At 33.7% G+C, this 16147-nt stretch overlaps 2 protein-coding genes across 2 annotated transcripts in view; one reads left to right on the top strand and one right to left on the bottom strand.

The window, feature by feature from the left end:
* The window catches only part of LOC143226484 (uncharacterized), a 34836-nt gene extending 20378 nt beyond the window's left edge, over positions 1-14458 (bottom strand). The window contains exons 1-2 of the mRNA XM_076457505.1: positions 14341-14458; positions 6965-7198 (exon numbers count right to left, since the gene is read on the bottom strand). Of these exons, the coding sequence (XP_076313620.1) occupies positions 6965-7198; positions 14341-14353 (247 nt within the window). The 5' untranslated portion in view covers positions 14354-14458. The remainder of the gene's footprint in view (positions 1-6964; positions 7199-14340) is intronic.
* The window catches only part of LOC143226483 (ubiquitin carboxyl-terminal hydrolase 19-like), a 53709-nt gene continuing 51918 nt past the window's right edge, over positions 14357-16147 (top strand). Inside the window, exons 1-3 of the mRNA XM_076457504.1 lie at positions 14357-14465; positions 14644-14893; positions 15495-15623. Of these exons, the coding sequence (XP_076313619.1) occupies positions 14782-14893; positions 15495-15623 (241 nt within the window). The 5' untranslated portion in view covers positions 14357-14465; positions 14644-14781. The remainder of the gene's footprint in view (positions 14466-14643; positions 14894-15494; positions 15624-16147) is intronic.

Here is a 16147-nt window from a genome sequence, read left to right on the forward strand (position 1 = left end):
AGACTCCTTATCAAGAGCTGTGACAAATTGTTTCATAAGACCCAATTTTATGTACAATGGTGAGAACAACACCTTCTAGAGGTCCATTAGTGGCTCACACTTGACATTGTACCTCCCCAAAGAGAACTCGGTCCATTGTGGCCAGTGCTTCCTATTGTAGTGCATTGCGATGTCTCTGCTGTCCCAAAGGCAAAGATAACTGGGAAACTTGGTAAAACCTTCTTGAAGACTCATGAGGAATGCCACCATTTTGAAGTCTCCAATAACCTCCCAGCCATACTCATCATACTTCAAGGCTTCTTGCAAGGTCTTGGTGCTGTTGTATTTCTCTTTGAGGTGCACCAAAAGATATTTAAATTTTAAAAGGTCTAAAATTTGTATAATATAAAATCTTACTATTCAAGCAAGCAAAAATTATCCGTCTTACCTTATAGAGTTTTTCTGCAGTGCTAGCAGGTAAAATGAGGTGCCCAGGGTTTGTCTTGATCCCCGACAGACGCGTTAAAATATACCCTGTAGGCTTCACACATTTTAGCAGATGCTGTCACAGAGTACGTTTTTGCTTTCGTCTTGATAAATTGGCAACATACATTACAGAATGTGTCTGGAGAATGCTTGCAGCTTCTTAATACCATCTGTGATAAAATCAAATAGGTCTATGTGTTTGCTTAGGCAACTAGAATTAAACTGAAATGGTGAGCCCCTGTATATATATTACCATGGAAAGTTCTTGAAAATTCTCACAAGTTTTACAACATTCTAGAAAGTTGTTGAAAATTCTTGTAAGTTCAAGAAAATTCTCTATCAGCTACCCAGCACTGAATCTACCTGGAGTGTTCTGAAAAATGGGTAAATCTAAAAATTTCATTACCCAGGTCACAAAGGCAGTGCTTGAAGAGAAAAACAGGTCTTTTCCATTTACTTTAGGCATAAGCAATTGGGAAATAACACTTTCTGTCCAGAGACAAGAAAAAGTAAAAATTTTGTTACATAGTATTATAAATAAACATATACTGTTATGAGCTTAAAGCTTCTTGGGACAAATGAATGTAGTTTCATGTTACAATTTGAAGTCAATCTATAATGAAAAAAACAGTAATTTACATTTCTTTTTCCTTTTGTATCCACAAATTCAGTCATATTGACCATTCCTGTTTTGAGTTAGGGTAGAGCAAATAACAGATCAAATATAAAGTGTTACTAAAAACAAACATTTGAAAAGTACTCAGGAGGTTTCAGGAATTACACAAAGAAAATTTGAGATGAAGAAAAGTATTTTTAATCTTAACATGAAAATTACTTCGCACACAAACTATCTAAAACAAATACTCAATATATTAATAGACAAATCTTTATTTTAAGAATATTATTTTTTGTATGTGAAAGACTTATAATGTTAACTGAAAGATATACACACTACACTGAAAGTTAGAAGCACCAAATTTATAAGGACTAAACAAGTACAAAGAGGCCACGTGATTGGGCAAATTGACCAAGCACATTTTGAATGAGTTAAGAAGCCCAGACCATGAGGCCTTACTTGTTGAAGAGCAAGAAGGATGAAAATATTGTGCAGGGAGTTCTATTCATCCATAACTGTTGGAATACTTACCCCATCCCTGAAGCAAGGCATTTGTGAAAAAACTGAAACTTTGGTTGAGGCAACAGTAGAGGAACCCAATTTGTAACAGTGTCCAGACTTGACCCCTCAAGATAAAAAGAATTATCCACACAAAGAAAAGTGGTGTAATCAGGAAATTAATGTGTATTAATTTCCTTAAAGACTGGTCACTTAAAGACCATTAAAAGGATTACTTGTGCTCTAATCCCAAAGATACAAAGGATTCAAGTGATGCCCATGTTCCCAGAAGAGAAAGAAGTATGTGTGCAGTGGGAGAAGGAAGGGTGAATAACAGCATTGAGCATGATGGGAGACAGCTGAGCCAAATGGAGAAAAGAGGTGAAAAATAAAAAATACCCTGACTGATGACATACTGCATTAAAGCAAGAACAGATGTCGCAGTCACGAAAGAGAAGCCTACCTAAGTTGTATCTGAAAGTAGAAGTAGATTGTGATTGTCTAACACTTAACAAGATGTTGCCAGCAGTAACATGTTCATGAAATGGAGTTTGCACAGTATGATAAGTGAATGGGATGAAAGAACTTGTATGAGACAACAGAACCCATGTTAAGCCTATGCATGGAAAAAGAAAAAAACCAGAACTACACTACCTGACCCTTGTGAACCACAACTACTGACAGCAATGTGACTCCACCACTAAAGCATTGTGCATATAGAAGCCAATTACAACCAAGTTGAACATCTACAATCTCAGTAAATAAATTAACATAGAGATAAAGGAATGATTAACCTGTGAGCCCTGGAGAATATCAGCATTAATAAATACATGGAACATCAATAACTAGACACGAATCTCTTGTCTTTATATGCTTAACAACTAACTAGATTAAAAGCTCTGAAGAACAAGCCTGACTCTCTCATTACCCCCAAACCAACCAAACTCAGAATGCACTAATATGAAGTTCCAAATCCTGATGAACTGTGGGAGAAGGAAATCCTACATGTAGATTAGAAAATAGTGGGGAAGATGTGAGCCGAATGACCAATTGTGATTTAAGGAGTTGCAGAGTTTCTGGACCAATGGTTAAAATTAACATACATACATAAATTCTTGGAACCAAAATTCCACAGCTCCTGAAGATATACAATAATTACTACCACTGTTGGAATTTTGACTAAGCAGTGGAAACCTTGGATATAAACAGAATCTATTCTTAGAACCAATGTACTGAGGAGCTGATGTCAGGGATCAGTGCTCACAAATAGGGATGGAACTATGACCCTCTTGTAAGAGCTGATAAAATTATAGACCCCAAAAGCAACTTGAAAAATGTAGAAGTTGAAAATTGAACCAATGTGCTTGCTAACAATGAATCCAGCTTGTCCTCAAGGAAACTGGTGATCCTGATAAACTTCTAACAGTATGAAATGAAAGGATACAAAATAATGAAATTGAATGGTAAGTTCTTAGATTTACTATGTCCTATAATGGAACATAGACCTTTTATAGGTGTATTATAAACCACACCTTAGAACCACAAAATACAATGAACAGATATCATTTGAGTGTCAGAAAAATGTCTCTACTTAGTGATGGTAGGCAAAATCATGAAGATCCAACACTCTGGATAAAGCTCAACTGCCCCTTCATGTAATAGACATAAACCTTCCAGCATGAACTGTAATTTCTGCATATGGAGAAAGAAAAATTACTTCCAGGTCTTTCAACCATTAATTAAGTTACAGGCTCAAAGGGAATTGGGAAAAATCCAAAACATCACAGACTTGAAGAGCCAACAGGAGAAAAAGAAATAAAAGGCAACTAATTCCAAAGTGGCTTTCTTTTCATTTTTCATAAGTCATTTAAAGGCCATAGTAAAGGGTAAAATTATTTTATCAGAGCTGAAGATCATCTGCCACAGCCATCTTAGGGAACTGAGTCCTGGTGATTCAAGTCTGTAAATTTATTGCTGATCCACAAGGGGGCTGAAAATCCAACAAACTAGAAAGAAGATACAAAAAAAATGTGAATCAACAGTCCCTTCAAAATGTAGTGGATTGTCCACAAATACAGACTCAGAACCTCCATAGAGGGCCACTACAGATCCAAATACATCTCACTACAAATAAGATCACTGACAGTTTCAACCAAAAGTGACTCTCCTCTTGACAGTTGTGCAATGTTAGATATCAAAGGTGGGAGAGAAGAGAAGAGGAGAAACCCAGTTGGCCTTTACGAGGGCTGTTCAAAAAATACGCGGACTGACGTCAGAAAACAAAATGTACTTTATTTAGAAGTTACAGGTCTGGGACCCCTTCAAAGTACTCTCCTCCCCAATGCACACACTTATCACAACGGTGTTTCCACTTGTTGAAACAGTGCTGGTACGCTTCTTTTGTAATGTCCTCCAGCTCCTTCGTTGCATTTGCCTTAATCTCGGGAATCGTCTCAAATCTTCTTCCTTTCAAGAGTCTTTTGAGTTTGGGGAACAAGAAAAAATTGCAAGGAGCAAGGCCAGGTGAGTAGGGGGGATAGGGGAAGAACAGTGATCGAGTGTTTGGCCAAAAACTCACGAGTTCTGAGGCACAAATTTCGCAGCAACGAGGTGCATCTTCAATTTTTCGGTCAAAATCTCGTAACAAGATCCAACTGATATCCCACACTCTTCAGCAAGCTCCCTGACAGTCAGACGTCGATTTGCCCGCACCAGGGTGTTGATTTTGTCGACGTGTGGGTCGCCAGTTGACGTGGAAGGACGCCCAGGACGCCATCATCTTCAATGGACTGTCGACCATACTTAAAACGTTCATGCCAGTTGAAACATGCCGTGACGCTTCATAGCAACATCACCGTAAGGCGTGTTAAGCATAGCAAAAGTTTCAGTCGCAGAGTTTCCAAGTTTAACACAAAATTTCACAGTGAGTTGTTGCTCCTTCAGGTCATTCATTCTGAAATCCACCAAACGAAAAAATCGCACTTCACTTAAAACCGCGTAGCTAATACAAAATGAAGATAACTGCAATTGGGAAATGGCATCGTAATCAGCTGATCTGTGCGAACCTAGCGACACCAAGCGGATTCCCCTGAAACCAACTGGAGCCGCGCAATTCAAACAGTCCGCATATTTTTTGAGCGGCCCTCGTATGTCAGAAATAATAATCAGAGAACTCGCACTATAATCGGCTAGCCAGTCAGAATAAAGAGGTTTTTTTTTTAATTAATATTATTATGATATTAACTAGAGAGCAAATGTTCAAAGTATTTGCAAAAAAACTGTAACAGTAAGAAATTTGCTACTGGTGCTTTGTTAAGAAAAAATTAAAAATCATCTGAATGAGATGCTCATATACAGTATCAGGATAGAGGGCACACTGATGTGAGTGGAGAATATCATGAAACAAATATCAACAAGAGAAAATGAGTGGGGTATGAAGGACCAGAGCATGTGAGAAAAAATGTAGACTAATGCTTAGATAGGCAAAGAAAAAATTCTAGCAGGCAAGTAATAGCTATAAATGGCAGAAGAGATAATTATGTTTTAGAAAATGTATGACTGAAATCTATAATGGCCTAATCTTGCTTTGTTTCTTAAATGAAGGAACATTTTTATGTATAACTTCAGAATAGAGAACAAAATATTATCCCACAGAAAAAATAAGGCAGGAATCCCTTACATATTTTACCTTCCTTCTTCACCTTGGGATTAATTGTATCACATGATCCTTGCCTGCTGAACACCAACTTTATCCAAAAGAAATTGGAAAATGTTTCTAAGCTACATCAACATTAAATAAATTAATCACTATGTAACACCATTTTAGTTTCAATAGAAATTTGATGTTATTTGATTAATGAAAGTTACTGTAAAATGAGATTTGCATTCAGTACCCAGCAGTTACTAAACATCATTAGACTATCCTTTTTACACTTCGGTAAGAATTTTTTGTTGAGTCTTTTCGGTGTCCCTGTATATTGTGTCTGGTGTTTACTCTCCCATACTATGAACTTTTGCTAAATCAACAATGTAAGGTAAAAAAATCTGAATTATAATCTATAGTGTTATACCAAAAGTAATGACACATATTCATAAAATAGTAGTTGAATAAAATTTTGAATGAGAACGAAACACTATGACACAGCTTTTGACTCGTGACAAGTATGGAAAAGGTTAATGAGAAAGTTTAAAGATTTAGGAATAAACCACATAGCTAGACATTTTTCTACAGTTTCTCATGATATTCTATTCATCAATAAAAGTGTTTACCTGTTAAATTGTATCTATTTGGAAGTTACACAAATTTTCTTAGATAAAAAGACATCAGATAAACTTAATAAGGCTTAGTGAATATAGTAGGTGATGATAAAAGATCTGGGACATTTTGTTAAGGATATGGACTTCTTTTTACAATAAACATTTCTGTATGGCATCCACGCCACCATATCATAACAAAATGTTTTGTTACAAGTTTTCTTGATTGGTGAATTTTGTTACTAGATTCACTACTATGACATACATACATGTATGTGTGTGTTTACAAATCAAACTGAGGTATATTATAAAATTTTGAGACCTATGTCATTTTCACTGTAATTTATGTAACAATGTTTATGGCATTCCTAACCTTTGTAATACATGTAATACAGGATTAGACACCCTCTCACCCCCACAGCACTATTTGTCTAATGCTCCCTAATTATTATACAATCTATGAGCAATTATCTTTTTTTTTTTTTATATAATTATCACCATTCAATTTTATATCAGAACTACCTGTCACAAAATCAGTAATCATAACAAGATTGTCCCCACCACAAGCTGTCCCAGTAATAATGTGGTGGTAATAAAATATCCAGGACTAAAATGTTCACAAGTGTCCATATATGGTAAAATATTATGATGAATCAAATCCTTATTTATTGAATATTATTTTTATGTTTTGTTGTATTCAAACAATGTACACAAATTAATTGGCTAACTGACTACTTAATTATTTCCAATTGTAATCATATGTTTCCAATAAAACATTATCATTAGTGAAGGTAAAACATTTTCATAATCTAATTATGAATTTACCTGATTTACATAAGATCAATTATTATACATTAAAAAATCAAAACACAATGACCTCATTAACATTTCAACATTACTGAGTGGTCAGATATGAAACATTCTACCTGAACTGTTGTTTTTTGCAACATGTCCGAATGGTGATCATCAGCAGAACAACGAGTATTAACAAGACAAGTAATACACGTTTTAATGCGAATAGTGTTTGACTGGATAACAATTAAGAATGTATATTCTGTGTTTTATATTCCTTTAAGTATGTCCTTATTATAACTGTTACAAAGTTCATCAACTGCTGGAAATGAAACCTACATTTAGCATTTGAAATTTCCTCCTCTCCTGCTTTCATGTCATTATCACCTTCCTCCTCTTCTTCACCCACTGAAATGGTTCCACCTACACATTTTTTGCCTAGTACTTTTCTTACTCTTGTTCCTTTCCGACCTCTGCCTCTTCCTTTTCCCTTTAGTTTAAGAGAAATATTCTTCCTCACAGAAGGACTCAGTGTGGTTCCCGTGTTCCCTTCCGAGTCAAGTTCTAAGTCATCTAGAATTATAGTTTACAAAAAGAGATATGATTGGTTTACAAATTATCTTTTAAACAGGCCTAGTTTCAGTTGATTTTTAAAACTAAAAAAACTGCCATATTCCCTAATTTAAGATTTGATTGTTGTACATACAGAACTTTAAAAGCTTAGATCAAACAGAGAAAAACAGAAATTGTTAACCATGCAACTGAGAGTGAAAAAAAAACGTATTGTGATGAAAAATTAAAATGTGAACAAAAATTGTTTTTGTACACACTTATTTTTTTGTACTAAACTGTACTTTACATACTAGAAAATATGCTCAACACCAGAAACCAAAAATACAGTTCATTGTACTACTATACATTACTATTTAAAATTTTCAAATTGACCAGTCACAGATGTATCTTCACTTTTTCTAAATCTCACAATCTGAATGGAATTCTGAAAAACTATAAAATGTTTTTGTTCAACTTTAATAACATTTAATTTTAGATTTCATTAATCAAAATAATCAGTGTTTATACATTTAATCAAGTTTTAGTATTTAAGGCTCATAAAAAGGTGGCTGAGTCTTATGTTACCTTGTTTTACTATTCATACAACTAATTAGTGAAGTTGAAAAAGTATTATGTTTATGATTTTAATATAACCTATGAACAACAAGGAACCATATGGTGTTTTGTGGCTGACCTAATTCAACTTCCCTTGGAATAAGCAAAAACTTAAACTAAAGCAAAAAGTTTTAAGCTCATGTCCTCTCATTTTCAGAAAAGAGCACAAAGAAAGCACTCTTAATGTTAACATTTTCTTATACTGAAAATATACTTCTGATAGGTACCTACCTCTTCTCACACAAAGATATTTCTATCATCTTTCTGCCCTCAATACTCAAGAATGTTCTCACTCACCACAACATTATATACACTACATTATATACACCAAAATCTTAAGGCCAATAAACATAAAAAAAAATATGCATTTTGCCTTGTTAGACTCAACCAATTACTTGAGTAGAGCTTCGAAAGATGAAAATAAGAAAAGGGAAAATAAAAATAAAAAATTTTTTTTAGCATTTAATAGGGAAAATTTGAATGCTATAAAATTAGCCTAAATAATAGCTAGTCAAAAGGTTAAGATCCTAGCAAAAGGAAGTCCTAAACAGGGTAGGAAATGCCCAACAAGAGGTCTCAGTAGTGAGTTGCACGGCTGTCATTGCAAATAACTTCAAACATTCGCTTTGGCATGGTCGATATAAGCATCTGTAGAAGGCTGGCTGAAATGTTATTCCAAGTGGTGAAGATGGCTTCATGAAGATCATGCATTGTTTGTAAGTGACGTCCTTTTCTATAACTTCCCTTGCCATTCACCCCCAAACATTTTCAACTGGATTCCATTTGGGTGAACACGCTGTATGGTCCAAACAAATCATGTTATTCGCCATGAAAAAGTCCTTTGTCCTGTGGGCATTGTGTATTGCAGTGTTGTCCTGCTGAAAGATCCAGTCATTTCCACGCAAGCGGGGCCTTCAGTCAATAAGGATGCTCTCTCCAACATGCCAATATAGCCAGCTGCTGTTTGATGCCCCTGTATAACTTGAAGCTCCATTGTTCCATGAAAGGAAAAAGCACCCCAGATCATGATGGAACCTCCTCCACTGTGTCATGTAGAAAATGTCTCCAGTGGGATATCCTTATTGTGCCAGTAACGTTGGAAGCCATCTGGACCATCCAGTTTAAATTTTTTTTCTCATCAGAGAATAAAACCTTCTTCCACTTTTCTACTTCCCATGTTTGATGCTTCTCAAAGTTTAACCAAGTTGTTTTGTGGTGTGGAAGGAGACGTGGCCTTTGAAGACGTTTATGGTTTTTAAAGCCTTTCTTTCGTGATGCTGTCTTATTGTTTTTGAGCTGCATTCTGCATCCATAAGGGCCTTAATGTGGTTCGATGATCAGCTGGTGTCTTGCTGCACAAGCAGTCGAATCCTCCTGCTCAACACACCAACAAAATTTTCTTGGGGTGACCACTGAAAATTCTCGTTCTGTAACACTCAGGGTTTTTTAAGAAATTTGCAACAGCAGTTTTACTATGCCCAATCTCACCAGTGATGGCATGTTGAGAGACACCTTGGTTTTGCAGTTCCACAATTCTGCCATGTTCAAACTCTGTCAATCTTTTTGCCTTTGCCATGTTTTTACCCAATGCAACACAGAAAATGTCAGTGGGAGATGTTGACAACATTAATGCTTGAATACAAATGCCTAAATTTTCGTTACATGATTACCAATTAATGCTTCATTTCACTACAATCTTGAACTTTTGACCACTAATTTCATAGTGTTCACATTTTCCCTATTAAATAATAAAAGTTTTTTTTATTTCTATTTTCCCTTTTCCTATTGTCATCTTTTGAATCTCTACTTAAATAAGTGGTTAAGTCTAACAACGCAAAATGCATATTTTTTTTTATGTTCATTGACCTTAAGATTTTGGCCAGCAGTGCATATCTCATCAATTTCACACCATTTTTGAAGATGTAAATATCATGTGACTACTCTCCACCAATAGTACTGTGCTAAGTTTATTGGTACAGTTAGCTCCATCCTCACTCTAAAAGAATAGTGCCGGCAGTGGGAAGGAAGTGTGCGAGAAGTACCTATCAAAAGTACATTTTCAGTGTAAGGAAATGCTAACTTCCAGAATGGTCTCACTTCCTCCATATAAAAGATAGAATCCATATTGCAAAGGTGGAAAGGCCAGTGAAGACACATTAATATCCAATCAAGTGGCAAGTGCCTGCATTGAAAGAACAAATGAGCCAAAACACAAAATTAAAGCACTACTTCTGGAACAGGTACGCTCTGGTGTCCAGTAATGTACACAGATACAAAAAGAAGGCAGAACTGAACTGGCAGGCATTAATGCATTCAGGAAAAAAACAAATCATTGGAAAAGTATTGTAGAACCACAACTTGAAACAATATGGTATTGACAAGCATGGAAAGTCTAGTATGAACATGGCAATAGCCCATAAACACATATATTCCAAGGGTGTGCCTTTGTTTACTTCAGATTATGCCAAGTGCAGTCCATCTGGGCAAAACATCCAGTAGAAAGGCCTTATATACAATATTGTGATCAATAAGTGCAGTCCTCACAAGCAAGAAACATCCAGGGGAAGATTATGAAAAATTGCTTGGAAGTGATGGTAAGATCAACTCTAGCACTGGTAGTACATCCACATCCAGTTGTCAATAGTCCTTGCAGAACAGACATTTCTGTGAAACTCATAATAAAATTACTTCTTTATCAGTAAGTCAAAAATACGCACAGGAAGTTACTGAAAACAACTTACATATGGACAGTAGATGGGAAATCTATCAAACTTCTAAACACTGGTAAAAATACAAAAAGCTAATGAGTGCAATTCATATCAAAAGCTCGTACTATTGATAAGGCAAGAGAATTTGTTCAATTATGTAATAACTTTATGTAATATGTATCAGATTTTCAGAATTGAAAGCTGGTAGTAAAGCCAGAAAAACTTGCAGAGAAAGCAAGTTGTTGTTTGTATTAACCTGTATTAGACAGTAGCTTTACAAACGATGCATTTAGAGATGTAAGTGTTGTAAACCTAAAATTAAATAAATAAATAAATTAATGTACCTGATAATAAGATTCCACTCCAAATGAAAAGTACATTAATGCACTTGTATCTGAAGCAGCACATGGTGCAACTGTAAATAAGGGTATCTATAATTGTCAACAAAACTGAAATACGACAATCATTTGAGCTAATGAAGATCCACTGTGTATTTAAAAGGAGTAGATACAGGAATTAACACATGGTTAAATCATATGGAGAAATGAGAGCCCATAGTGTCTATTTATTACCTGTTTAATAGATCAGAGGCATTTTGTTCCAAGAGCTAGTACACTGAGTGTTCATTGCTACAATTTCCCTAAGTTACACGAGACAAAATTTCTAGCTACTTGAAGAGAGGGCTGAGCCATTTAGTGAATAACAGTCATTTTTGTTCAGATCATAGAAAATTCTATTGCTGGTACTAAAGAATGAAGTACATCAGCAAAACATGGACTTTTGAAGAAAATTAAAGTTTACTTTTCTTGTAAATTGTTGTTCTTAAAAGGCATATTTATGTTCAATACTATCTTTACAAGTCAAAAAGGAAGTCATATTTATGAGCCACTTCTCTCAATGAAAGAGACAAAAAAATGCTCTAGGGCTATATACTGAGAGAATGAGCAGCAGATTCTAGTTGAGAAAAATTGACCAAAAAGTTAGACACTATTTTGGAGTTAGGTTCAAGCAATTAAATCAGCAGCGTTAACACAAATACCTGCTTAAATCTATTTATGATACTAAAATAATAATTTCCAATTACTCTTAATTATTCAGCAATCAGTTATGATTAAATCATGACTTACAAAAATAATCACTTGAAATCAGACTTTCCAATTATTCCACCTGTTCAAGTAATCAAAATATTGCTATTACGTTTGTTTATTGTTCAACACGAAGCTACACAATGTGTTATCCATGCTCTACCAACCTCAGGTACTGAAACAATTTTTACCAATAAAAGTTGAGCAAACTTCCTAGTTTACTCTTGAAGAACAAAGGTAACTTTGTAAAAGCACTCAGGTTACAGGGTTTTATCATTTTGTATCAGTACTTCTTATAAACCTGTGTGTTTTTATGACATCATGAAAACAACATTATAAATTTTTTTCATTTCATTTGAAAATAATCAATTAGTTGGATGTAATAAGACTGACAAACAACTAGCACATTCTAATAACTGCCCAACAATGAAACGATTGCAGTTTGTTGAGATAAAACACAACAAAAAATATAAAAGAGGAAATTTATTAGTTTACACAAGAATAATGAATGTTCAAAATTCAGAGAAAACTAATGAAAATTTAGATGCATAGTTCTTCTCAGTGTTCGAAAAAGCCTGAACACTAGATTCAAATCATTTGAATGTGTACTCTGAACTGAACAAGAAATTATGGTAATACTGCAAGAGAAAAAAGAAAAAATATTATTATCAGAAAAAAATTTTTGAGATACTGTAAATAAATATTTTTGATGTATCAAAAATTGCCCAAGAATGCTGACAGACAAAAGACATAATTTGAAGCACAGAGCAATGGAGGAGCTGTTACTAATAAAAATAAATGCTTCTTTTTAGACACACAAAGGAATCATCATTCTTGGAGAAGCATACACCAACATGAAGGAAAAAGCAAAACTATTTTATATTGTTACTACTTCTATTGAGCTCTCTTCCAAAAACTAGATATGAAGCTGAAGAAATTGACTCAATTTAGAGTGAAGTAGATCTACATTTAAATGATGTGTTGAAAATACTGGAATTATAATGACGATATTTTGTATTTAAGAACTTTTTGCAGATTTGATAATGAGGAACACAACTTTTAGAAAATAAAGTCTGGAAGCAGCTTGAATGGATAGTGAGAGAAACTTTATTACAAATGTACAATGTTTCAACACTTTTTTTCATCATCAAGCACAAACAGTTTCCCTGAATCTTGTACTTGATGATGAAAAAATGTTTGTAGAAACATTGTACATTTGTAATAAAGTTTCTCTCATTACTCATTCATGTCATCTCCAAAAGTTCTATTTTTGCACATTAACCTTCTGAACAACTGGATGGTGATCACTGTTGTTAGCAATGACCAAAAGTCATCAGTGCTGACTGAATTTAATCAAATAAACTTCCTTATAGGCATCATCTGACTTGATTTGTTAGCTAAGTTAGCCTTTCAGTTTTTAGTTACAAGGCCTTTTCTGTTTACAACTCCACACTTAAGTTTACACAAAGCTACACAATGAGCTGTCTACTCTCTGTATGCCTCAGGAAATTAACCTACATATCTTAGTGATTTGAGTCCAGAGCCTTATAGTTGATTCATTAAAGAAAAGGTTTAGGAAGGTTACAGTTGCCTTACTATCTTACTATTTGAGTATTTATTTCTTTGCACAATATAACCAACTTATTCATTTTTGAATGTTTGGTTTGTTTGTTTTGAATTTTGCACAAAACTACACAAGGGCTATCTGCACTAGCCATCCCTAATTTAGCAGTGTAAGAATAGAGCTAGTCATCACCACCACTGTCAACTCTTGGGCTACTCTTTTACCAACTAATAGTGAGATTGATCATCACATAATAACTTCCCCATGGCTGAAAGGGCGAGCATGTTTGGTGTGACAGGGATTTGAACCTGCTACTCTTGGATTATGAATTGAGTGCCTTAACCACCTGGCCATGCTGGGCCCATTTTTGAATGAATATATCATACTCACTAACAATGTATTTGATTGACCAATATTGAGCAACACTTTCAAATCTCAAGCATAAATTATTATAGCTCTAAAATTCATGGCTAATGACAAAAATGAAAATGCACCATGACTGGCATTCATGTACTTCATGGCTTTTTAAGACCTCATCTTGGTTACTGTATGATTCTAATGGTCTTTCCCTTTCACAATATCCCACATTTGTGACTTTTATTTTAAGTTATACAGCATGAACTGCATGATGTTCAGAAGTTAAAATAATTTATTATATTCCAAAACAAAATCGAAGTTGAGCTATTGTATAACTTTGTATATATAAACTATAAGTTGTACAGCTATAAAGTGTAAAGTTGTATATTTGAATATGTAAATTATGTCTAAACTCCAGCAGCTACGGATAGTATTAATATTACCATAATACCGGTGTTAATGTATTTTCGATAACGTAAGTGAATTGTACTGGCCAGTAGTAACGTTCAGGCTTCAGCTTACTAATTACCTAACTTATAAAGTTGACTACCTTGTAAATATCATAATCATATATTATGACTCATTATAGAGTAGGCTTACTGTTACACGACAATTTATATTATAAAACTAGCTTAAAATAATAAATTATAAATAGTAATAGTTTAGTAATCATGTAAGTCACAGAAACTTGTGTTGAAATCAAGTGAACTGTTACATTACAATTTTTAGAACTAATTCGAAATTATTAAAAATAATGTTGAAACTGAACAATTTCTAAATACATTTCCTGAAAAAATTTTGAATTAATAAGCTTTCAAATTTTACTTCACCTACCATTATCCGCCATTTTCTTGTCTCCGCATTCTACTGCGCCCTCTTTTGAGTACAACAATAGTATTACCGTGTCGAACGAAGAGAAAGGTAGAAGAAAGAGGAAAACGTATTTTATATTGAAAACTGTAAGAACGTATTCCAAAACTGGAAGTAGTTTATTAATAATATTTCTAAGAATATGTGATTTTATCAAAAATCTGATCAAAATACTTAAGATAGATTACTTTTTAATATATTTTAAGTTCAAAATAGAATGTGAAATTATGTGATTATGAGCAATAATATACATATTCATTTTTATAGAGTGCGGAATGACTTATTGACAGCGATATATTGACAGTGAAAGGAGTTTGGAAAACGCTTCCTTAGTCTTACACCCGAAGTAAGCCTTAAACGGTTATCTTAAACTGAACACGCCGCTTAAGTGTCATTGTTGACGGCATGGACAACTCTAGCCTAGCCGTTGACGGTGGAACAGCAAAGAAAAGAAAAGATAAGCATAGCAACGTTCGTAACAAAGATTCAGACAAAGGAGATAAAGCTGACAAAAAACGTAAGTTGCTCTTTTTTTCATCGTGTTGTGCTGCATAGTATGTTCAACAATGGAGAATAAATGTTAGGTTATTACGAATTAAACTATATAATCAAAATATTCGTTTTCAGAAGCATCATTTGGTATTAAAATTTAGATTAATCTTGATTGTAATACTAAGAAACACCAAAGCAAGATTTCTTGTTGCCTGTGTTGGGTGTTTAACATTTATCGTATAATTTATAAATAATTTTAAACCTTTCAAGTTTTTATAGCAATTTTTCAATGAGTATAGTAATTAGTATTAGTAGACGTTTTTAAAAGTAGCAAAATAATTACTTGTTGCTTGAATATTTTATTAGGCTTAGCATCAAAGTGTAAGTATAATGTTGAAATTGTTTGAATACACTATGATACTAATAGAGAAAAAAATTCGTTAACTTTCATTCAGATTAAAAACTTTATTTTGGTTGTATTCATAATCATATATTACAATATTAATATTTATAAGACTTTTGTACCCTTAAGTTTAAATTTTTTGTAATGAAATAGTAAAACTAATATCTGTGGTAATGCTGTTTTCTTTGCATATTAAATATTAATTTTTGGATATCATTCTAAGGTGCAATTCGGCACGAATGGACACAAACTGATGCAAATGTTGTAGTAACATTACATGTGGGTTCATATGTGGATTTGAACCAGCTAAATTTAGAGCCTGAAGAAAACTGTTGTTTGCTTAGTTTTCCTGGTATGTATTTTCTTCAAGAGATGTATGTAATTTAACTGTCCTATTTCTATTTTTTAATTATCTAAGTATTGTGTTAGAAGATTAAAAACATATGTACTGTTTCTTGAATAATCAGAAGAATACAATTATTTACATGAACAATTGCAAAACACTGTCTAGTCTTGCAAATTTAATGAACATGTATTTTGGTGAAAAGCAGATAAATTAAAAAAAAAATTCCACTAACAACACCTTCAAAAATTTATTTTATTCATTTCTTTTTTTCACAAATTCATGAATTGCAGAGAAGATTATATAGATGAATAATTTCTTTGGTCTGCTATTCTTGATGAGAAAAGCTAGTTTCACTGAATTTTTAACTCATCACAGCTTCTTAAATAGTGATCTAAGCTAATCAAATTGCATAGATTTCATCTCTAGTTAAGGCTTACTTTATTTGCTTTGTTTTTCTGAGCAGTACTAATCAGCTGTTTTGTCTGTTTTCATTTGAAATAAGCCTCTCTTTCAGTTTATAAAATGAAATA

Source organism: Tachypleus tridentatus, chromosome 9, assembly GCF_004210375.1.
Source record: "Tachypleus tridentatus isolate NWPU-2018 chromosome 9, ASM421037v1, whole genome shotgun sequence".
Taxonomy (NCBI): Eukaryota; Metazoa; Arthropoda; class Merostomata; order Xiphosura; family Limulidae; genus Tachypleus; species Tachypleus tridentatus.